This window comes from Aotus nancymaae, unplaced genomic scaffold, assembly GCF_030222135.1.
Source record: "Aotus nancymaae isolate 86718 unplaced genomic scaffold, 86718_ANA_hifiasm-v0.15.2.pri h1tg000016l, whole genome shotgun sequence".
NCBI lineage: Eukaryota > Metazoa > Chordata > Mammalia > Primates > Aotidae > Aotus > Aotus nancymaae.
The window spans coordinates 66,479,211-66,503,860 of NW_026988428.1; the positions used below are offsets into that span (position 1 = coordinate 66,479,211).

General features: G+C 49.9%; 1 protein-coding gene across 1 annotated transcript in view; it reads right to left on the reverse strand.

Moving 5' to 3' along the window:
* Window positions 1–24,650, reverse strand: part of CD9 (CD9 molecule) — a 36,918-nt gene that overhangs the window by 6,518 nt on the left and 5,750 nt on the right. Inside the window, exon 2 of the mRNA XM_012455923.3 lies at window positions 5,804–5,912. Coding sequence (XP_012311346.1) covers window positions 5,804–5,912 — 109 coding nt within the window. The remainder of the gene's footprint in view (window positions 1–5,803; window positions 5,913–24,650) is intronic.

A 24,650-nucleotide genomic window follows, 5' to 3' on the forward strand; every position in this document is an offset into this window, starting at 1 on the left:
AGGGCAGCGACTTCTAGAACTTTTGCCCAAACCCAGAACAATGCAAATTCCTGAGACAGGAGCACAGTGGAGCAGCACCAGCCCATTCACTCCACAGCCCACCAAGGCCCAGAGGGGCCACCCCACAGTTATGTTCCTGAGAAGCCGCAGCTGCCCTGCAGGGACTTCTCCTTCAGTCAGCACCCCTACACCGGTCCCCTGGGAAAACCAGCAGAGAAGTCTCCGTGCCTCCCTGTCTTGCAGGCATATTCTGTCTAGCCTTGGGAGAGGCTACTGAAGCCCACAGGCCTCAGTTTGGAGGCTAGCTCTGTGACTCCTCTCTGTGAAACAGTTTTCTTTCTGTAAAGCAGGAGTAGCAATAATGCCTACTTCCAGGACTGCTGTGGGGATTAAGTGATATAATCCACATACGCACAACAAATGCCAGCTGCTGTTAATCTCAATTACACGAAGCATGAGTGACAATCATTAATAACCACCATAGTGAATTTTAACCTGCTGCTGTCTGCTTACTTTTATTCTCCTTTAACTGGGACAGAGAGATTTCCTTGAAGTAGGGGCTGAAAATGTGTGTGTGTGTGTGTGTGTGTGTGAGAGAGAGAAAGAAAGAGAGAGAGAGTGTGTGTGTGTGTGTGTCTGTGTGTCTGTGATGTTTCCCCACGATACACAGCAGGACACTCGGTGAGAACCTCGGCAGGTGACACACTGACTTTACTGTCCGACATCTGCACCGAGCAGGGCTGAGGCTTTGCAGGCAACAAACCATGCAGTCTGCCCACAGCTGAAGCTCACGGGCAGCACAGAGCAGAATGCACACAGAGAGCGTTTGTGCCTCTCCCTTCTCCCCCACATCCGTCGTGAGGTCAAGTCACGTGGGGTTACTGGCAAACCCCATGTTGCATGAATATGGGTATTGTTCTTGTGCATGCCTGGCCCAGACTGGGCAAGGGGACAAATGTAGCTTGTCTTCAAGTCAGGTCGCATCTTCCTAGGCAGTCAAACACTGCGGGGCCACAGGCTCAGCTTGGGGAGGCTGTGCAGCCCCATGCGTGGGGCACTGGGTAAGAGGGCAGCCTCCTTCGTTTCTCTCCCATGGGGACAGTGGAAAGGCCCCAGTTTTTCCCCATCTCACGGGGGCAAGACAAGGAAGGATGAGGTCACTCCTCTGAGCTCCATACATAGCAGGGGCTGAATAAACAGGAGGTATTAAGAGATCTAAAGGATTTACAGGCCCACGAAATAGAGTGGAGTGGGAATGAACGGGCAGACATGTTTTCTCTAAGTCCAGATCCCAGATCATGAGGCTGGTGACCCTGCAGAAGTTAAGGGAGTTGGATAAGCTGCAAGTGAGCTACTAAAGGGAAAAGCATTTCCCATGCGGAGAGAGGGAACATTCTCCTAATGGGCCTCTTGGTCAATATGAAATATTCATGATAGGGCTCAGCAGAGGAAGATTTTAAGATCAAGGGTTTTGTGGGCTTTAAATCTTTCGTGGATGGCCACACATCTGCAGTGCCTTGCTTTAGCCCTCTCTAGTCGGGGGGAAAGAGAAGCCATTCCCTGGTGACTGTCCTTGGGGACTCAGCGGCAGCTGGCAAGCTTTAGCGTGGCTCATCTAAAAGCAGGCCCCACGGAAGTCACAGAACCACTGAGGGCTTGGGCTGCTTTTTAAAAGGGCTGCTCAGGGCCTTTGGAAAGGCTACTCATCGCTTACCCCCAAAGCTTGTTAGCCAAGGCCAGTGATGATAAATGACAAAGTGTTCCCCCTTATAAAACAAGTGAATGTTAGCTTGCTGTCTGACTCATGGAAAAAGTTATCCATCACAGAGCCTTCTCTAGGATTACTGTATTAATTTGCTTAAGGGTTGTTTATTCTTTTTTCAGGCTGACATTATAGGCCTAGCAAAAAAAAAAAAGAAAAAAAGGCTGGTGTAGCAGCAGTAGCATATGCCAGGGTGTCCTTTACACAAGAAAGGGAACAGTGTTTTTTACTGTTTATCAGGGCTCTTGGCTTAGGCCAAGGAGAGGACACAGCAGGCTCCCGTCCCTTCCCTAGCTCCATCTTGCAAACAGCACTCGCCACGCCTGTTTGCGTGGAGAACACAATCCGGTAGGGCCTCTGGCCTCCAATAAAAGTTTATTATATTCAAATAACTCTATCAGGTGTTCAAAGGAGCCCTACCTCTGCCCTCACTGATTCTGTCTTGTTCCCTGCCCTTCCGTGTTCACAGGAATAAGTGCCACAGTGGAATTCCATTTGCCACACGATGTACTTCTCTGTCCCAGAGGGGAGTGGGTGTGTAAGCTGTGCCTGTTTCAGGAGGGAGAAAATGAAGCCCACAGCAACAAACAGAACTGCCGCAGGTCACAAGCCAGGATGGGGATGCAAGCTTACTGAGGGCAAGCATTGCATGTCCTGAAAATCACCAGGCACCTCATCATGGATAGTGGGGCTGGCTGAGGGATGGGGGGGCATTTATGGCCTCTGGCTGAAGACCCCCAGATGCCCTCATTCAGCAGCCATAAGTTCTGGAGGGACACCAGGGAGCCGGGAAGGGCTGCTGGCCTGGAACCAAGAAAATGAAGTTCCCCAGCATGACTGCAGCCTGGGATTAGGGATCCTGCTGACGGGCCGAATCTCCAGGCCTGGACTGCAGAGAAGGCCCATATAAGGCTGTCAGCTGTTCTGGACTCACCACAGACTGTTCCGCATGTTGGAAAGGTTTTCACTTGCTTTTCTGTCTGGTTATATACTCTCTCACTACTTTGTAAGCTGTGGTGCCCCTGGAGAAAAAAAGACAACCCTGGGCTGTTCGGGTTTTCTGAAAAGTCAGCTGCATGGTCAGGCTGGCCTGTGGGTTGCCCTGCAGAGAGTTGGTGGTCCAGTGCAAGGACAGTCACCCCAGGGATGTGGCTGGCACTCCAAGCTCATCCGCTGGGAGAAGGGTTCTGGGCCAATATAGAAAGCAGGTGTCACACCCTCATGGGGAAGGGGACACAGAACCACGCCTCCCTGGCCCTTTGCCCACGGACCACGATTATTATTTCCTAAAGCATTCAGTGAAGTTCAGGGCATAGCCCAGACCCAAGCAGTGACCACAGTGCTGTGCTGCTGTTGTTTTTTTTTTTTTTTGAGATGGAGTCTCGCTCTGTCACCCAGGCTAGAGTGCAGTGGCATGATCTCAGTTCACTGCAACCTCTGCCTCCTGGGTTCAAGAGATTCTTGTGCCTCAGCCTCCCAAGTAGCTGGGATTAGAGGCACACGCCACCACGCCCAGCTAATTTTTGTATTTTTAGTAGAGACGGGGTTTTGCCATGTTGGCCAGGCTGGTCTCGAACTCCTGACCTCAGATGATCTGCCTGCCTTGGCCTCCCAAAGTGCTGGAGGCTGAGGCGGGCGGATTGTAAAGAGTGAGCCACTGTGCCCAGCCACAGTGCTGCTGTTCTAACGTCACTTGCATCATCCCCCTTGCCTGTGCTTCTGCAAGCAGAATGAAGTCTTCAAAACTCCGCTCTTTTCCCAGGACCGGGTGTAGCTGCGAAGGATCTGTATTTCTCTGGCAGAAATAAATGGACAGCGGCTCTTAGGCTCCGACTAGGTGATCTGTGTCTCTTTGGGGTTGTGCCTTCAAATCACCCTCCTGGTCACTTCAGGTAGGACCACTGGCCACCAGGGGGGCCTTGCAGTGACCCGCAGGATCTGAATCCTGTGAAGTTTCCAGAGGTGAGCCCCAGCTCCTCCAACGGTGCTCATTACTCTCCTGCCACCCTGTGGCTTTCCCACCTGTCAGCTGCTGGCTGGGCCACTGATGCAGGGGTTTCTCTCCCCGACTACAACTTGGGTGAAGTTAAAGGGCCAAGAGAGCCCCACCCCATCCCTGCTAATGGGGCACATTCAGCCAGTATACACCTTTCCATTCCTACAGAGGGAAACCCCACAACCTGGCACAGACAGTCCAAAAAGCAGCTCTTTTAGGCCTGGGTTCAAATCCTGACCCTGCCTCTTGAGGGAATATGAGCTTAGACAAGTTATTTAAGCTCTCTAGGCCTTGCCTCCTGCACCTAGGAGATGGGAATCCTTGCAGAGTTAAGGGGATTAAATTATATAACAATACACACAAGGCAATGAATGACACACAAAGAAAGGGACTGGAAAATGTTAGTGTCTTCCTCCCAGTTCCATCCTCTTACCCATGAGATTCTTCCCTCCCATATCTAAAAATATGTAGAATCAGCCATAGAGGCTTTGGGTAACAGAAAAGAAAAAGTGGGTTGTTAGAAGCAGCTGGGACAAGGGAGGACTGAGTTTCTCTTCAGAGGCACACGTGGCGGCCACAGGCGGCTTTTGCTTGGGAAAGTGGGCCTGCCTGTGCCTGGTCCTGCGGGCAGACCTGCTGCCCCCACGCAGGGCTCCCTTCTGGAACGTGGCTTGGAGCGTGGAGGGTCTTCCCCAGCACCTGCACCTGCACCGCCTCCTCCCTCCTGCTCTGCAGGACAGCATTCCAAGTCTGCCACAGACTCGAAAAAATGCTCTGTTGCTAAAACAAGTCAGGGCTCTATAGAAACCTGTTCCCTAAAAACTCTGTGTGTATGTGTAGTTTTTTTTTAAACATACATTGTGCTTTCTCTCACTTTCTTTCTGACAATAGACAGACACACCCAAAACACTCCAGCTAACAACAAAAGGCGATAAACCAGCAAAACTATCCACAGGGCTCAAATGTTATGCAACCAAATGAGCTGTTTCTCAAGACTCTCCCTACCCGGTTCAAGAGGTGGGGAAGGGAAGGGAAGGTCTACATGGCTGGCCAGCCTTGCTTCTCCCTGAGGGACTAAGAGATAACTGTTTTCTCCCTCCTTTGTAAAAATAACTTTTTTGGTGGGTGGGAAGGAAGTGGCCAAACTTACACTTTGAGCCTGACGACATGTCAGCATCATCCTAAAAATAGGAGGTTTCCTTTGTTCCTCACAAATGAAAAGGTTCCTACCTCCAAGCCAGGCAGGGTACAGCCACAGAGTCTGAATTCACACAGACTCGGGCAATTGCACTTGGCAGGCACTGGGTTCCCCCTCCTCTGAAGGGAGCTTTGACGCGGTGATACGGCAATGAGACGGACAGAATGGTGCTAGCCAGGCTGCCAAGAAGCCTGAGTGTAGAAAGAAACCTGCCAAGTCTGTTCATGTTCAGAGGATCCCAGGCAGGCTTAAATTGGAAGCCTTTTTCCCAAAGCAAAAGACGCTTCAAAAACAAACAAATAAAACTAAACGTCACGGCATTTACCCCAGTACCAAGGGTGCAAAGGGCTGGGCAGAGTCCCTTCTAGTCTCTCCCACTGTTGCTGTGTTTTCCAGGAGGCTGACGTTTTCCTGAGTCTCAGAGTCCCTATCTGAACAGTGAAGAGGAGAGCCATCTATATCTTCTTCCGGCACTGCAGATCCCCAGGACAAAGCTTTTTGAATTAAGGAAATGATGTAGGTTAACAAGACGTATTAAAAGAGAGTATCAGAGATGAGAAGAGAGGTTCGTGAACCCTCAAGAATGGGAGCCAACATTACATCAGAGAACTGTCAACACGCCCGACTTGGCTATCAGGAAAAGAAACCACATCAGTTAAATGCAAATTCATAGGCACAATGACACACACAAAAACTGCACAACTTGAAAGGGACATGACTGGCCAGCGTGGCCAGAGCAAAAGTCTTTCCCAAGCCCAAGTCCCTGGGTCAACATGGGGTCTCCAAAAGTTGGAGGAACTTTGTTGGAGCCAGAGTCTGAATTCACCGAGCCTTCCCTGCCCCTCACCTGTGTAGAAGCTGGAATTATTATTATTGGTTTCTTGCTCGAAGATGCTCTTGGTCTGAGAGTCGAATCGGAGCCATAGTCCAATGGCAAGGACGGCAATCCCGGCAAGCTGCAAGACACACAGGATGTCAGCATTAATTCTGGCTGCCAGCAACAATACAGTCCCCGCACACTGAAGGGTGAGACTGGCAAAGGACTATGTGACCACCCTTGGTCTCTGTCCCTCATGTACCAATGGCATTGGTAGTTGCAAATGCCACTGTGGGGTGTGCTTGATTAATTCAGGTACTAAACATACCAGCAAGTGAGGAATAAACAGTGACCCACCTGCCGCCCATTGGCCGAAGGGGTACTTTATCGGCAGCAGAACACTATACAGCAGTGAAAACGAGTAACTCTAGCTACGTGCCACACCATGAGTGCATCTCGCAATGCTAAACCAAAGAAACCAGAGCCACAGGAACACCCACAATATACGATTCCGTGTAGTTAAAAATCCCTATGCTGTTTAGGGATGCACACAGAGGTAGACGCTTGCGTGTACCTATAAATGACAAAGGAAAAGCAGTGTCATCATCGGGTGAGCGGTGACGTTCAGGTGGAGGAGGAGATTATGCTCAGGGAGGTGGCACGTGGCTGGGGGTGTCGTATTCTAACTGTTGACTTCGGTGATATTTACCCACATGCACCAGAACGGGCAGCTGCAATGTCCCTGGAGACCCGCTGCGCAGTAAATGACACGTCAGGCCTCCGTTTGCTGGCACTGCTGAACTAGACACTGTGCAGGAGGCCTCCTGCCAAGTCGCCCCAGTGCCAGCTGAGCTCCCTCGTCGTTGCCCGTACCAGGGCTTGCCGGGGGAGTGACTCACAGGCCTCCAGTGTAGTAGCCGGCTAGACACAGGAGTGGGTGGGCCCAGGTTTTGCTGGTCCACCCTCCTCAACAGAGGCACTCTTATGTCAGAGCCCGCTTGTCAGGGACCTTGGTTCTCGGCTCCAGGAGCTGGTGATAGTCCACGGTGTGGACAGGCCTCTCTTCCCTTCCTTCTTTTCTCCTCTCCTTTCCCTCACAATATGGCAGTGAGCGTGAGCGTGTTGGGTGGACAGTGGAGGTGACAACACTGGGAAGGGCTACCCCAGACCTCAGCCTGCAGCACTCACAACCTCACCTACCCTCCAGGAGCGTAGGTGAATTTGCTCCTGCCAGGGAGGTGTGTTTCCACCACGAGGGGATGCAGAGTCTGGCTTCACATTCTATCGCTTCAGTGTTCCCATCTGTAAAGCAGGGATTGTAAGATGTGGCTCTTCCCTGCCTGTTAGGTATGTATGGCTAAAGAATAAAGATGATGCTGGCCAGGCGCGGTGGCTCATGCCTGTAATCCCAGCACTCTGGGAGGCCGAAGTGGGCGGATCACAAGGTCAGGAGTTCGAGACCAGCCTGACCAACATGGTGAAACCCCATCTCTACTAAAAATACAAAAATTAGCCGGGTGTGGTGGCACATGCCTGTAATCCCAGCTACTCGGGAGGCTGAGGCAGGAGAATCGCTTGAACTCGGGAGGCAGAGGTTGCAGTGAGCTGAGATCACGCCACTGTACTCCAGCTGGGGCGACAGAGTAAGACCCCGTCTCAAAAAAAATAAATAAATAAATAAAGGAGTTAATATCGGAAGTGTCTCTGCCTCTGAAGAGGGAGGTACGAAATGGGCTCTGGGAGAGCCACCTCACTTTACCAGCACAAAGCCCCACCAGCCCTGCACTCCCAGCCTCATCTCAGCCTCTCAGTCCCACCTCAGGGCAGGCAGCTCCAAACAACGCCACAGGCCCCATGCTGGACAAGGCGGAGGAGAAAAACTCACAAAGGCACACGAATTTTAGAGTTAAAACGAACTTGAGAGCTCTGAGTTCAAACACGGCTCTGGTCTGGTTTTCCTTCTTAATAAAACACAGGCATGTGAGGGAGGGTCTCCTGGCCTAATCCACAGGCAGCAGATCACTGCTTGGCTGGGGAGACGCGTGAGTCTCCACTGTCCTGGACCCGGCAGGGTTCTTGCATTTAGACGATGGGTTCCCAGACCACCAGGAGTACCGCGGTTAGCTTAGGAGGGGAGGCAGGCCCTGCTGGGAGCATTCTGAGTAGAAGAGTTATGTGGCCCAGATCCACGTACACAAGGGACTAGACAAGTACACACTGGGTGGGTCTGGACTCTGTAAGCAGCAAGCCCTGGCCTAGGTTCCCTGAACATTAAAAGTACAAAGGTGATTCTTTTTCTCCTTCCACCCTAACCCATGGAGGCCCAGTCAGACCCCTGGGAATGGAAGACGGAGGCTGCTGGCCTCCTTCTGGACATGAACGTGTTAACCTGAAAACTGTAGGTCGGAGCTCAATTTCGGTCCACATTTAGCCATAACCTGTTTCTCACCCTGGTCCTCCCTCTCGCCCTGTCTTGTTATGCTCTTGCTAGCATGGGGACATAGAGAGACAGTGCTCATTAGTGTTCTTTTTGCTGTAGGCTTGTGCTTATCGAGCAATTATCTCCAAGTCATCTTATCTTCCCTGATGAACGAAGTTACAATCCTACCCCTTATCTGCTGGAAAACTCCTAAGTGAGTTGCAGAAAAGAATGAAGACAATCCCAGGCCTGCCAAGGAACTGAGCTGTAAGATGGGGTAAAGCTATACTGTATAGCAGCCTCTCAGGGCAGGAGCCGGGTCTCTTTGGGAATGTTCCATAGGGTGATGACAGGGTACCCCAGTGGAACCTCCAGGGGTAAGGCCCCTTCCACCTTATAGAGAGCCCCAATGTCAAGGACCCTGAGCCAATATGTTCAGTCCAGTCATTGATCTGGTCTCTGTGCACAGGCGGTAAAAGGATTCTGGTCCGGAGAACTGGAACGAGGAGACAAAAGGAAGCATCTCGGGTCTTACCTTGGCCAAGGGCCCGGCCATGCCCAGAGTCGGGAGTCCTCCGAATTTGGACCCCACTTTAAACCTTACATCACGCTGCTTGTTTGTTAAACCTGCAACACTTCACTACAACCAAGAAGGAAAAGCAGCTGACTCTGGAAAAATGGAAAAAGCTTCATAGATCTCTGTCTCATATGCTTAACAACTCACAATAAGAGAGGGGGAAAGGTTCAAGAGAAAAGGGAGGGCCAGGGGCAGGACTGGGAACACTTGGCTCACAAAAATTGGGAGTGAACCCTGCTGCCTTTCTTGATAGAATGACTGAGTTAACTGGCCAGAGGGGATGCATTGTGAACCATTAGCTGCCCCATTTTCTATAATACTGTTGGAGAAATTGCTCCAGTTGGCTGAGTCACAATGGCTTGGGGGTCACACGGTCACAAAACATGTACAACCAGTGCCACCCGATAATGGCTTTTACGGTTGTCAGGCGGCGCTATCTAAGGAACGCTAAAGTATTTTCTAGGATAACTCACTTTCTGGTGTAGCATAGAGGGGCTCCCCTGCCCCCATCCAGCTTTCACCCCGGCTGCTTTATTTTTTGAGACAGGGTCTTGCTCTGTTACCCAGGCTGGAGTGCAGTGGTGCAATCATAGCTCACTGCAACCTTGGACTCCTGGGCTCAAGCCATCCTCCCACTTCAGCTTCCCGAGTAGCTGGGATTACAGGTGCATGCCCCCAATCCTGGCTAATATTTTAAACATCTTTTTTCTTTTAATTGTAGAGCCAGGGGTCTCACTATGTTGCTCAGGCTGGTCTTAAATCCCTGGCCTCAAGCAATCCTCCTGCCTCTGTGTCCCAAAGCACTGGGATTACAGGTGTGAGCCACTGTGCCCAGCTTCAGCTACTTTAATCAGAGGAGAAACTAAATGGGAGGGGCCAGTGGCAAGAAACAGAGAGAGCTTTAACCCTTAAAAGACGGCACCAAGTCAATTATTCAGGGACTCCAGAAATTGAGAATATAAGGGTCTGGGAGACCAAGGGGTCGATGGCTTCCTTCCAGGTTAATCAACAGACATATGGCAGGCATGCTAATCACACAATCGCCTCGACGGCTGCCCCCCTCCAGCCCACCATCACAGGGGCAGAGCAGGTTTGATGTGGATGCTCAGTGAGGCAGTGCCCTGTTCCCAGGGCTCTGGAGAGAGGATGGCAACCTGCAGTCTCCCCAGCTGGTGGGGCGGGGATGCAGGAGAGAGCCCAGAGCTTCTACTCCCAGCTCGAGGCCCTGCCCATGGTTTCCTCTTTTGTTTCCAAGAAAAGCCAAATGGAAACAGAAACATTCCGATTTTGCTGGGAAAAGCGAAAGCTCCTTTGCTATCTGGCCAAAAATGGTTCCATCCCTTTGAGAGGGCAGGGAGGAAAAGGGTAATTTTTTCCCATTGTTTTACTGGAAATTTCTTCATTTCTTCACCGGTGCTCGTTTTTTTCTTAGCAAACAATAGGCTCTGAGAGACACAGGAGATACACCTCATTTCATCAGAGTCTACAAAATACCCGCCCAGTGTTTCTGAAAACCGTCAAGGTCATGGAAAACAAGGAGAGACAGAAACTGTCACAGACCAGAGAAGACTGAGGAGGTGTCCTGGACAGCACCCTGGAACAGAAGCAGGACGTTCCATGAAAAACGAGTGAAATCCGAGTAAGTCCGGAGCTCAGTTAACAGACGGTACCAATGGTGGTTTCCGAGCTGTGACAAATGAAACATTACGGTAATATGAGACGGTACCATGGGGGAAACTGGGGAGGAGGATGAGCGAATTCTCTAAACTATCTCTGCAACTTTTCTGCAGATCTAAAACATTCTAAATAAAGCAAAGTGTATAAAACAACAAAGCAGCGGGGGCCTCTCTTTCAAATCTTCCTGCCTCCTTCAAGAACCGCTCCATTAATTCACCTCTTTCCTGACTCTGTAGGTGGTCTGCCTCTGCCACATTTTTGACCTTTACAAAGACACAGGCAGGTATCCCTAACTTAAAAATCCAAATAGAACAAAACCGGAAACAGAACCCTCTCTTTCTTCTGCCTTGCAGTTCCTTCGGGGTGCTCTCTGCCGTCCTTTCGCCCCTGAGCTGGCAGCGTAACCACCTCCAAGTCCTCACTGGCTTGTCACTGGATCTCTCCCAACCCCAAAGGGGTCACAAGTCTTAAGACTTCTGTTGAATCCTCATGTTTTGGGATCCTGCGGCAGCTGACACCACTGAACCCGCCCCTCTTCATTTGCTCCTTAGATGGAATCTCTCCAAGTTTCCTGAGTTAAGCCTCCTGCATTGCGCCTCTGCTCATGCAAAACCCTCCTCCTGGAATGCTGTCACGGCCACCTAAGCCTCCTGCTTCCCCACCCATTTTCCCCCATTCCTCCCGGGCAAATGGCAAATGCAGTCCCTGAGCAAGCCGAGCACGTGAGCAGGACAGTGTCACCTCTGTCCTGTCCTCTCCAGCATCCGCTCTCCACACTCTCTGCCCTTCCTCTATCCGGGGCTTGCCTCCTGTCCCAGCAGAGCACAAGCTCCTTGAGGTCCAGGCAACCTCTGAGTCATTCTTTTATCTCCTCTGCCCCATCCATGCTTTGGACAGATGGTCATTAGTAAATAATTACTTCATAAATGAATTCAATGAATTCAGTGAAAGAGTATTTGAAGCCCACCTGGATCTCTTCTCCTGGGTTCTCTTCATTTGGACCAGCTTCCCTTCCCACCTGGAATTTTATCCAGACCCATCTTCTAATGTCTCACAAGAGTCAGAAACCACAAAGAACAATTATTTGCCCAGAGAAAATACTGGGAAAGACCCTGAAGGGAATATTTGAGGGATGACAACAATTTCCCTTTCTGTAGGTGAAGGATGTTCCAATGTGGCTTACTGGCAAATCCTGATACATACTTTTGAAAAACAAAGTTTATAAAAAGCCCATGCAGGCCAGGTGCAACGGCTCACGCCTGTATTCCCAGCACTTTGGGAGGCCAAGGCAGGCAGATCACTTGAGGTCAGGAGTTCGAGGTGAAACCTTGTCTCTACTAAAAATACAAAAATTAGCCAGGCGTGACAGTGAGTGCCTGTAATTCCAGCTACTAGGAGGTTGAGGCAGGAGAATCCCTTGAACCTGAGAGCCGGAGGCTGCAGTGAGCAGAGACTCGAGCCACTGCACTCCAGCCTGGGCAGCAGAGAGAGACTCCAACTAAAAAAAAACCCCACCAAAACCCATGCAATGCTGTCCTCAGTCTTCATCTGCAACGCTGCCAGCATCCCTATCCCTCAAAGAAGTCCAGTCAAACACTCTCGTGTTTTTTTTTTGAGTCGGAGTTTCACTCTTGTTACCCAGGCTGGAGTGCAATGGCGCGATCTCGGCTCACTGCAACCTCCGCCTCCTGGGTTCAAGCAATTCTCCTGCCTCAGCCTCCTGAGTAGCTGGGATTACAGGTGCGCGCCACCATGCCCAGCTAATTTTTTTTGTATTTTTAGTAGAGATGGGGTTTCACCATGTTGACCAGGATGGTCTCGATCTCTTGACCTCGTGATCCACCCACCTCAGCCTCCCAAAATGCTGGGATTATAGGTGTGAGCCACCGCGCCCGGCAAACACTCTCATGTTTAATGAACACAGGTAAGCTGGTCACCTGGGGCTTACGTGAGCCTCAGGAGACATGAAAACCCAACAGTGGCCCAAACTCAGGCCCACAGTGACTAGTGTCCTGGTCATCCCTTGCCACACCCACTCAGCACTGAAAGCACAATTCACCAAAGGCTCCCCCGCAAATATGAGAATTTCAGTGACTCACACTGCAAAATCTTGCTGCAGGGACAGGTTCAGAAGTCTGAAACACATACCTGGAGTTAAACATTTCTGATTTCAAAGGCGGACTAAACAGAAAAATCAAAGTGTAATAGAGCTTAGGGGCACCTGGCTGCTCTGGGGACCCTATACCAAGGGTGTAAAACCAGTTCCAGTTAGAACCTGGGGAGGTGCGTATGTACAGACTGGACTCCTGATGGAAATTCCTGAAGTAGGTGTGCTGAATGAGACAGGGTCTCACTCTGTCACCCAGGCTGGAGTGCAGTGGTGTGATCATGGCTCACTGCAGACTCGACCTCTCTAGGCTCAGGTGATCCTCCCACTTCAGCCTCTCGAGTAACTGGGACAATAGGTGTGCACCACCATACCCGGGTAATCTAAAAAAATTTTTTTAGAGACGAAGTTTCCTCATGTTGCCCAGGCTAGTCTTGAACTACTGGGCTCAGGAAATCCACCCACTTTGGCCACCCAACATGCTGGGATTACAGGCATGAGCCACTGTACCTAGCCCATTTTAAAAACATTTGTTACACTTCCTCTATTCAGCTGTCTTGGAAGGCCCAGATCATTGTTCACAGCGGTTTCTCGCTGAGGACCGCCTTAGCCTTGAGGTGGCCACATCTACCACTTTGGAAGGGGTCAGAAGTAGGCAGTGGGAGTGGATGGAGTCCAGGAAGAAGGGAGAACTTTCTTCCCAACTTCCCATTGTCCTCCTGGAAAAGCAATGTCTACTTGGTTACTCTGCTGAGCCCATGTCAAAATAAGGCAGAATTTTCAGCAGGGGACAGGTGACTTAACAGAAAGAATAGTGAGCTGTCACCTGCACAGCTGCACCACCCAGGGCCTCGTTCTATATGGAGTGGACATCAGAATCATCTGGGAAAATACTTTTTATTTGAGATAGGTCTCACTCTGGCACCCATGCTGGAGTGCAGTGGCACAATCTCAGCTCACTGCACAATCTCGGTTGCCTCCCAGGCTTAAGTAATCCTCCTACTTCAGTCTCTCAAGTAGGTGGAACCACAGGTGGAAGTCACCACACTTTTTTTTTTTTTTTTTTTTGTATTTTTTTGTAGAGACAGGGTTTCACCATGTTGCTTAGGCTGGTCTCAAGCTCAAGCAATCCACCTGCCTCGGTCTCCCAAAGCACTGGGATTGCAGGCATGAGCCACTGCACCCAGTCTACCTCAGGGATTTCTGAATATGCACCTGCCTTGGCTATCCCAGGGGACTCTGTACTTCCAGGGATTCTATTGCACGCCTCTGTTGAGAATGGCTGCACTGTGACAGTTATAAACTTGAGCTCTAATTCTGGCACTGCTACCTGGGAGCTCTCTGACACTACACACTTTCCTCAGCTTCTCTGAACATTACAGTCCTTATTTGTAAAAAAAAAGAAAAAATATATATATATATAGTATGATTCCTGTCCTGCCTTCAACATGGATTGCAGGTGAGAATTAAAGTAATGAATGTATAGAAGTGTTACAGCCAGCTGGGCGCAGTGGCTCACGCCTGTAATCCCAGCACTTTGGGAGGCTGAGGCGGGCAGATCACCTGAGGTGGTCAGGAGTTCGAGAACAGCCTGGCCAACATGGTGAAATCCCATCTCTTAAAAAAAAAAAAAAAAGAAGTGTTACAGCCAGCCATATTCCATTCCATAGGGGAAAAAAATGACAATGATAATAAACCTTGAGAAAGACGTGAGGTGACAGTGGGGCAATTCATGGGCCTTCTGTGGACTGCTGTTGTGTCCTCCTGTGATTGGAGAAGGCGGCTGGGTGGCAGCGGGGGAATTTAGGACACTGGGGTTCTGTTTTCTGGTTTCTGTAAGAGTCTGTGTGAGCTCTGGGTGGTGGAGGAAAAAGGATAAATTTATCTGCTTCATACCCGCAAACTGCCATCCAGAGCTCCACTAAGACTGGATGGGAACGGCCAAAGAAAAGTGAGGAAGGAAGGTTAAAGGGAGGCTGTTGGCCCCGACTCCAGGCTTCTGTCCTTCCTTGGATCACAGACTGCTTCTGTGGGCAAATTAACCCTGCTGAAAGGAGTTATTACAGCAGCAGATAACAGAGAGGGAAGGGATTTTCCTGGGTTGGGCAGGAAAGGAAACCTCTTTATCACCCTCCTTCAGTAAGATGCTTGTCAGCCCTGGTTTTTGTTTTTGTAATGTACTAAACTTGAGAGACCATTAGTCATAGTTGTTCATGGCACCCAAGAAGTAACACACCAAATATTGAGGATGCAAGCTTCCCCACCAGCATTTTTTCAGGCCCCCAAATATCAGTCACGCTTTAAGAAAGTCACAGAAGTGGAGATAGGCCCTCTGTGTTTGCACAGACTTCAACATTTAAAAACAAGTCAGGCCACCCAGACCTGTGGGCTCTGGGCCTCACCCATCTCTATGGCAACCTTGGCTCACTACTGCATGCCAAGCCTTAGATGGGCTGATTCACTTCTCAGGAAGCTGGGCCGGGCAGTGCCAGCAAGAACAAACAGGATCCTGATGCCCACAGCCTCCTCTAACCCTCTCTGTGTCCTCCTCCCCCACCTCCAAATGAAGGCTGGGGCTGTTGTCTTTGGACGGGCAAAGCCACTTGGGCAGGACTAGAAGCCTTGGGATGCTCTTATCCAGTTCTGCCACACAGTAAACACCAGGAACAAGAAAACCAAACTCCGCTGAGTCAGCAGAAAAAAACCACCACGACTTGTTCTCCTTAAGCATCAAGTAAACTACTGTAATAGTTCATGGCGGAATTTCTAGATGACAACAGGGCATATTACTAACTTTAGTTTTACTAGAGCCAAGTTGAAAAGCGCTGGCGATCACAGTCCTAGAGAACCTAAGTTCCCTTTTGTGGGAACTTCCCATCGTCCTCCTGGAAAAGCAGTGGCTACTTGGTCACTCTGTGAGCCCATGGTCAAAATAATGCACAATTTTCAGCAGGGGACAGGTGGCTTAATAGAAAGAATAGTGAGCTGTCACCTGCACAGCTGCACCACCCAGGGCCTCGTTCTATGGGGTGGGCATCAGAATCATCTGGAGAAATACTTTGGCAAGTTGGTCAGGTACATCCTGAGGGGCCATCTCTTCTCTCTCTCTTTTCTTTTTGAGACGGAGTCTTGCTCTGTCACCAGGCTGGAGTGCAGTGGCACGATCTCACTGCAACCTCCACCTCCCGGGTTCAAGCATTCCCCTGGCTCAGCCTCCCAGGTAGCTGGGACTACAGGAGTGTACCACCATGTCCAGCTAATTTTTTTTTTTTTTTTTTTTTGTATTTTAGTAGAGACAGGATTTCACCATGTTGGCCAGGATGGTCTCGATCTGCTGACCTCGTGACCGCCCGTCTAGGCCTCTCAAAGTGCTGGGATTACAGGTGGGAGCCACCGCCCCTGGCCCATCTCTTCTTTCTAGACAACTTCTGCTCTTGGGGCTTCTACCGAGCTACTGTCTTAAGGCAGTGTTCAAATCTTCAGAAATTCTTATCCTGAAAGGCAACTCAGGAAACTCTTCTCTATGCCAGCCCAGCAGCTCTCAAAGTGACCCCAGACAAACAGCAGGATCACCCAGAAACCTGGACATGCAAATTCGCAGTTCCCCACTAGACACATTCAGTGAAACTGGGCTCAGAATAGCTCTTGGAGTGCTACAGATTGTTTAGAATTTGTCTAGCAAATTCTAAAGGGCTGGGATGGGGCCAGCACTTCGTTTTCAAACACCTCCCCAGGTGACTCTTATGCACGCTCAAGTTTAAGAACCACTGTTCTATAGCTGGGCGTGGTGGCATGCGTCTGTAGTCCCAGCCACTCGGGAGGCTGAGGCAGGAGAATCGCTTGACCCTGGAGGCAGAGGTTGCAGTGAGCCAAGATCGCGCCAGTGGGGGCTAAAATGCTCTAACCAGCACTGTGAAGCCACGGGGAGCGTCCCTGGGGTCACTTTGGAACTGTGGCATTATGACCACTAAGGGTGAGGATGCAGACAGGTAGAAAGGAAGGAAGAGGTAAGAAAAGACAGATACTAGCTGGACAACTCCGTGCTGAATGAACCCACTGAGCCAGGAAGTCATGGTAAAGGAGTCAAGTTGGAACCTGAAATTTGGTTCCCAAATGCACATCCACCAGCCAGGCCCTGCCTGCGTGAACCCTCCTCTGATAACAGGCCCTAATGACTCACTGGGCCCGTGAGAGGCTCCCACAGCCTGCAGCAGGGCACTCCTGATAAGAACCTCCCCCTGAATTCTGCAGCCCGCTGTGTTCCTCAGGCCAGCCCGCTTTATGCATGAGACTGGACTTTTCCTCAAATCACCTCAAACTCTAGAAAAGCAATTTCTTAAAAGAATACACTCAGGCCAGGCGTGGTGGCTCACGCCTGTAATCTCAGCACTCTGGGAGGCAGAGACAGGTGGTCACGAGGTCAGGAGATCAAGACCATTCTGGCCAACATGGTGAAACCCTGTCTCTACTAAAATACAAAATAAAATTAAGTCAGTGTGGTGGCACGTGCCTGTAATCCCAGCTACTCGGGAGGCTGTGGCAGGAGAATTCCTTGAACCCAGGAGGCGGAGGTTACAGTGAGCCGAGATCGCACCACTGCACTCCAGCCTGGCGACAGATTGAGACTCCACCTCGGAAAAAAAAAAAAAGAATACACTTAGAGGCTGATGGTCAGGCCTGTAATCCTAGCACTCTGGGAGGCTGAGGTGGGTGGACTGCTTAAGCTCAGGAGTTGGAGATCAGCCTGGGCAACATGGTGAAACCCCATCTCTACTAAAAAATACAAAAAATTAGCTGGGCATGGTGGCACACGCCTGTAGTTCCAGCTACTTGGGGGGTTGAAGCAGGAAGATGGTTTAAATTCAGGAGGTCGAGGCTGCAGTGAGCTGAGATTGCGCCACTGCACTCCAGTCTGGGTGACAAAGTGAGACCCTGTCTCAAAAAAAAAAAAAAAGAGGCTGATGGTCAAGTTGTAGGTTATCTAGCTTAGGGAAAATAACACCATAGCAGCAATTTAACAGTAGGAGTTACTGTGTACAAGGACCCACACCCCCACCACACATTACAGGAGGTGGTTTATATAGAGTCTCTCACTGAATCCTCGTATCACCCTCATTTTATGGATGAATCAGGCTCAGAGGTTTTAAGCAACTCCCTCAAAAAGACACAGCCAGGAAGAGGCAGAGCTCAAACAGAACCAGGTCCAGGCCCTCAGAGACAACTCGAAGCTGTGCTCTTCTCAATGGACGCTGCTTGCTCACTGGCCTGGGTGTGACCAGGACGGATGCAAATCCCTGAGAACTTTTTTTGGGGGACACGGGAGGCTTGCACATGTTGAATTTGGGAAAATGCTCTGACTTAAACCTTAACCTGGTGACAGGGTTTCCCTGCCTGTTGCAGCTTGATGACAGATGCTTTTGATTCAGGGTGTCGACCCCAGCCTAGGTGGGGGTCAAGAAGGAGGAAGGGAGGGTGCCAACCACTAGCTTCTCCTTTGGGTTCATTCTTCTCTCCCTCTGTTGAGGCTGGGAGAGGTAGTCCAAGAAGCTGCACCCTCAGGCGCTACCTTCCTTCCACTTCCTACCCCCAATGTCCACACAAATGGTGACTGTGGCTCTGCATCTCTTTGGGACCTGGTTTCTGGGTGTGGGTGTTCTAGGTGTCCAGAAAATTCTAGGTATGAAGAATCAGCTCCCTTTTGGGAGGCACAAGGAGTGAACCGAAGAGAAGTGCTGAAGCCACCCTTCTTGGTGTGGATGTGAAATAGATTTTCCTTCAATTTCTATTTTAAATTAATTTCCAAGTTGAGCTCCACAAGGCGAGTCTCTGCCAATGGGGCATTCTTACAGGCATTTCCAGCAAAGTGCAAAACTGATCCCCCTCTTTATCCATCTTTCTCAAACTGGGAACGTCTCAGAAATGAGTGTTTTATAGACAAATGGAAAGATAAGCCCCCCAATTCATGTTTGAGAGGGAGAAAGACTGGAGGTAAATCTCAGCTTTGAGTGATCTTGTGTGATGTGGTTTCATGAACTGAAGCGAGAAGGCATGGATGAATGTGAATATTTAGACAACTTCACTCTGTGAAAAATTTTAACAAGAGGGTACCAGTAAGAGCAACTACAGCAACAGCAGCAGAAGTTAACACAGGAGCTCTGCCCATGAGCCAGGCCCATATAATAGCTTTACATTAAATATCCCATTAGTCCCAGTAACAATTGTAAGACACTGGTTGTATTATTACCTTCATTATGCAGATAAGGAAAGTAAGGCTTAGGCAGAGTCACTAATTTGCTGTCTCCCCACAGGAATCAGCATTTCTAACAAGACAACTCCCTGCCCACTCCTGGGCCACTCCCCCCAAACCCAGCGAAGTCCCTGGGTCATAAATGGCCCCTGCTATTATAAGTTGCTTTTTTACTCTATCAGGGGCAGGCTGGGGAAAGGAGTCCACACACACACTGAAACCCAGCATTCCATGACAAGCCAGGTCCCTAGGGAGGCCAACTTCTGCCTTTTGTGGCCATTTAGTGCTCTAGACACTGGGAAGATTACGGCACCTACTGCACAACCCATACAATTCAACGTAAAAAAAAGTCAACCTTACAAAGCTCAAGAAAGTACCTATTTCCTTGGATTCCTTGAGCTACCTCCATTATTGGTGCCCTAAGTACAAGCTTAGCCTACCTGCTGACTCTGTGGCCTCCCTTTCCAGGGGTGCTAGTGCAGCTGGGGGGCTGCTGGGTGGAAGGGTCAAGGTGGTCCCAGATAGCGACAGCCTGGGGGTGCCACCACCTTGCTATGCCTGGCTCAGTTGTGTGTAAATATTTGAGCCTAGCCTTAGGCTGATGCAGGATTACTTTACAAGAGAACATTCCCTATGGGAGCAACAGTAACGCAATGCATGAGAGGTTCCCCAGGGAGGAGACTGGAAGTACACTCTAAGGCTCTGCTGCCCCTTCTGATTCTTAGTGGGCTGCCTTAGAGCCTGAGAGCTAGTTAGATCATCCCTGTAACAGATGAAGAAACGGGCTCCGAGAGGTAAAGCGGCTTGCCCATGGTCACAGAGCAGGCATGAGTGACCCAGCTGTCAGCACTCTTCCTCTGTCCTATGCACAGTACCTGCCATGCGGAGATCAGCTACTTGCTGGCCTGTCTCCTCCCTGACAGAAGGGAGCTTGGTCCCCTCCCCAGGGTGTGGCAGAGGATGAAGAACTCCATAAGCTTTTTGTCATAATACCTTTCTGCAAATTAGGGCACTGCCTGGTCTGAACAAGTTCAAGAGTTGAGAAGTCCTCCCTTTCAAGGACAGTCAGCATCATTTAAAATCCTGGAGCCCTTCCTCTGCCGTGGAGAGGAGAAAAACTTCAGTGAAGTGTGCTGGCGTTAGGATGTTGGGGCTGATTGGGAGGGAGGCCCCGGCCCAAGGTAACCTCTTTCTAAACAAGAAATCCCATTTCAAGTTTCCACTGCGTGCTTGCCAGACACATAGCATACGCCAGCCAGCCCATAAATCCCTTTTCCGCTGAAAGCAGGCATTCTGATCTTAACCAAAATCATCTGATGTGGGGGATTGTTTTGGATGTTTTGCTTTAAATTCCAGAATACCACACATTTGTTTTCCATTGTGTGTGCCTCACCGAGCTGTCTGGCGATGACTGCACACACTCTTGCTGACACACTCTAGCCACTTGCAGCAGCTTGCTCTCAAGTCCATCTGCGGAGCTGGCCACCATGTGCGTGCGTAGCCCTGAGTGGTGGGAGATGCTCCTTCCTTGACAGTTTCAAGCAATGCCACGTGGTGCCCGAAGCGGTAGGGTCGGCCAAAAGCACTTCCAGGAATGGCCCTCCTCCTCCAACACAGGATCTTCCAAGCCCCAAACCAGCAAGGGAGGCCAAGGTCCCCAAACTCCTGTCTCGTCTATCACCTGCGCTACCCCTCTGCCAGAAGCTCCTTCTCCATATTAGGTCACCTAATTACTGGCAGCAAGCACTCAAACGTTTGCTATCTATGTTCCACACCCTAAGCACTTCCCCGGAACTATTTACTTTTCACAGTAGGCCCACCGGGTAGGTAATATTATCTTCTGATTTTTAGACGAGAAAACTGGGGCACAAAAGTTAAGTTGCTCAACTATCACACGGCAAGTAAGGGGCAGAGTTAGAACTTGAACCCAGAATGGTCCGACTGTAGAACCCAAATTCTCAATTATTTTGTTAAGCTGTTTGTGTTTTTGATGCATTGCTTCTATTCTGAAACCAGAATTCTTTCCCTTTTGCCCGTTCTCCCTCCTATTCATATCTAATCCCATTTCAAAAGTGGCGTTTTCTATCTTTAAAGGCCCAAGGGAGCCCATCTGCACAGGAAGGAAGGCAGCTTGCAGATGCCCGCCTCTTCCTCCCCGACAGCAAGGCACCTGCAGTGGCCACCTGGGCTGGAGATGCCACCTACACCTGGTCTTGCTCGGGAAGAGGGGGGCGGTGCCCGATGAACAGAGTCTAAAGACAGCTGGTGCTTCCTCTCCCTGGTCTTTGGCCTGAGAGCTTCAGCCACATCTTTGGTTCCACTGGCCGGAGAGTCAGCATGGGCAGAGGCAGTGCTCTGGGAAAGGACTCTCCAGGGCAACTTGCATGCCCTCCTCTCCCTCTGGCTGCACCGCTGCAGCTGCCATTGGCATTGTGTCCACAGACGGGATCGCAGCTCGTCCAGTGGCCATGGTCCTTCCAGCCCCAGAGTGGAAACCGGTGACTGCCCTCCCCCAGCACCATCCTGCCAGCAAAGGGTAGAAGGAACAAGATGGCCTAAGTACAGGCCTCTGTGTTATATCCCTGAGCACAAACTCTCAAGACACACCCCAGGGTCCGAGAGTGCCAGCTTCCCATGACAAAGAAGGCCTAAGTGTCCCTCCTTAGCCTGGAAGAGAATCTAATTTCTATTTGAAATGAGCAGTCCTGGCTGGGCATGGTGGCTCAAGCCTGTAATCCCATCACTTTGGAAGGCTGAGGTGGGCATATTGCCTGAGGTCAGGAGTTCGAGACCAGCCTGGTCAACATGGCGAAAACCCATCTCTACTAAAAACACAAAAATTAGCCGGGCATGCTGGTGCATGCCTGTGATCCCAGCTACTTGGGAGGCTGAGGCATGAGAATTGCTTGAACCCGGGAGGTGGAGGTTACAGTGAGCCAAGATTGTGTCACTGCACTCCAGCCTGGGTGACAGAGCAAGACTCAGTCTCAAAAAATAAAAAATAAAAAAAAGAAATGAACAGTCTGTGTCTCTAAAAGGTCGTGTGTCTTAGGAAGCCAAGGCTACAATTTCACTGCAGTGGAGGAAAGGAGAGTAAGAAGAGATTTTCCCAGGCTTGTAGATAGGAAGCTTTGAAGCATCTGAGCTTAACAGTAATAGATTTAATTCCACAGCCACATGTTGCAAGAAAGGTGTTTACATTGTCCCACAGGGAACAGGAGGAATATGTCTCAGTGGGAAGGGCCTCCTGTCTCTAGGAATGGGGCTGCTGAAGGAGGTATGGATGACTTCCCACCCGGAAAACATCCAGTGGAGTTGGGCATGAATCCAAGATGTGGATTCAAACACTAGACTTTTATTGACTTGAAAAGCTATGATGAGGCCGGGTGTGGTGGCTCATGCCTATAATCCCAGCACTTTGGGAGGCCAAGGCGGGCAGATCACCTGAGGTCAGGAGTTCGAGACCAGCCTGGCCAACATGATGAAACCCCATCTCTACTAAAAATACAAAAATTAGCCAGGTGTGGCGGTGTATGCCTGTAGCCCCAGCTACTCGGGAGGCTGAGGCAGGAGAATTGCTTGAACCTGGGAGGTGGAGGTTGTATGAGCCCAGATTATGCCACTTCACTCCAGCCTGGGTGATTGACAGAGTAAGACTCTTCATGGGAAAAAAAAAAAAAAGCAATGATGAGTTCACAAATAGTATGATTTTGATGATCATTTCATTTAGTTTTAATAAATCAGTACACTGTATTATCATACTATAGACTTAATTAACGTAGATTTAAAGGAAATTAAACTAAAATCCTAGAAGTAGGTTTTGAATCAATAAATTCATAACTAATAAAACTGCTTGATGAACTTTATGGTATTTTCAACCTCAGTCAAGGATTTTCTCCTATGACCCATGCATTGCGTTGTTTCTGCACTCGGATAATAACACGCAGCTCAGACTGGGAGTGTCAGCCAGGGACTGGCGCCCGAAGCTGTGAAGCTCAGTTCCGAGGCGGGGGCTTGGCAGGAGCCATCAGCTGCTTAGCCTGCCCAGAACTGTTCACTGGAACCTTGGATGTGCACTGGGTAAGCTGTGAAGGGTTACTTTTTTAACAGAGCTCACAAGAGCCACCATTTCTTCCCTTGGGCACAATGCCTGGCATGAGGATTGAACAGGAAGGGCCCTGAAGACCCAGGTTTCTGATTGTTCTCCAAGTCAGTACTCCCCAAACTTCTCTACCAGGGACCTCCTCTGGAATCACGTGAATCTGGGGCCTCTCCAAGCCAGGCTGCTTTGCCTTTCCCAGTTACTCAGCCAGGCTGCTTCTCTACTCCTCAGGAGTCCAGATCCCCAAACAATCCCTCCTGAGAATTTCTCCTTTCTGAAAGTCCTCAGAGGACAAGAGAAGGCTGGGCCCAGCCTTCCCGTCTGCATTTGGAGGCAAGGAGAAGAGAGACAGACCTCCACTCTTCCTGAACAAAGACGAAGCACCCAACCTGTGGGAAAAGCTAAGCCAAGAGGCCCAACCTGACTGGAAGATCATAAAGTTGCATTTTTCCAGTGGACTAGAAACACAGAGCACTCATTAAATTAACCGAGAGTCAAAAACGCTCCTTGGGCAATGATTAAGCTGAGAGTCAGAGGGATGGGTGGGAGGCCAGCTGTCCCATCTGGGCTGTACTTGATTACTAGAGAATTCAGGGCTTCCAATGTGTTTCATAAAGTCCCCTGTTGTGCCCCCATGCAGCCCCTGGGGAACGGTGAGGCAACCTGCTTCTTATGGCAGAAATATGGGACTCGGGACAACGCAGGGTTTGTCTGGAAACTGATAGAGGAAAACCAATATGGGGCGTTTACAGCGTGAGGTCAGGCTGGGCGTGGTGGCTCACATTTATGATCCCAGGGCTTTGGGAGTCTGAGGCTGGAGGATTGCTTGAGCCCAGGAGTTCAAGGCCAGCTTGGGCAACACAGACCCACTCTCTACAAAAAAATTAGCCGGGTATAGTGGTGTGTGCTGTAGTCCCAGTTACTTGAGAGGCTGAAGCCAGGACTGTGTAAGCCCAGGAGTCTGAGGCTGCAATGAGCTATGATGGTGCCACTGTACTCCAGACTGGGCAACAAAGGAAAAAAATAAAAGAAAATGAAAAGATGCCCATGGGCCTCCAGAAACAGACATAACATTTTTCTGGAGGCTGGTCCTACTGAGTCTAAGGAATTCCCTAAAAAGGTTAAGATGTAATAGTCTAGGATGACAGCATATAGTACTTAAAAACTATCTACAACTAAGTATTTTGGGGGGGGGGGCTGGAGGGAAGGAAATTACTGGATAGATGTAATTATTGTGAAATTATCTCATCTGGGGACAGGATGTTGCTTTCTACAGCTGTGTGCCATCACTTGACAGAAAACAAGAAAGTCCCTGGACAAGCATGACTTTTTCCATGGAATAAAACAGGCAAGTAATCTGCAGTCAGGCCTTAAAACATAAATCTAAGAAATGTAGTCCAGGAGAGGTAGCTCACTCCTGTAATTCCAGCATTTTGGGAGGCAAAAGTGGGTGGATCGTTTGAGCCTAGAAGCTTGAGACCAGCCTGGGCAACATAGTGAGCTCCTGCCTCTATAAAACAGTTTAAAAATTAGCTTGGTGTAGTACATGCCTGCAGTCCCAGCTACTCAGGAGGCTGAGTTGGGAGGATCGCCTGAGTCTGGGAGGTTGAGGCTGCAGTGAGCCATGATTCTACCACTGCACAGAGGTGACAGAGTGAGCACCATCTCCCCTCGCCAAAAAAAAAAAAAAAAAAAGGAAATGTAGAAAGACTAGCCCCCCGCCTCCACCCATCTGCACTTTTTTTTGT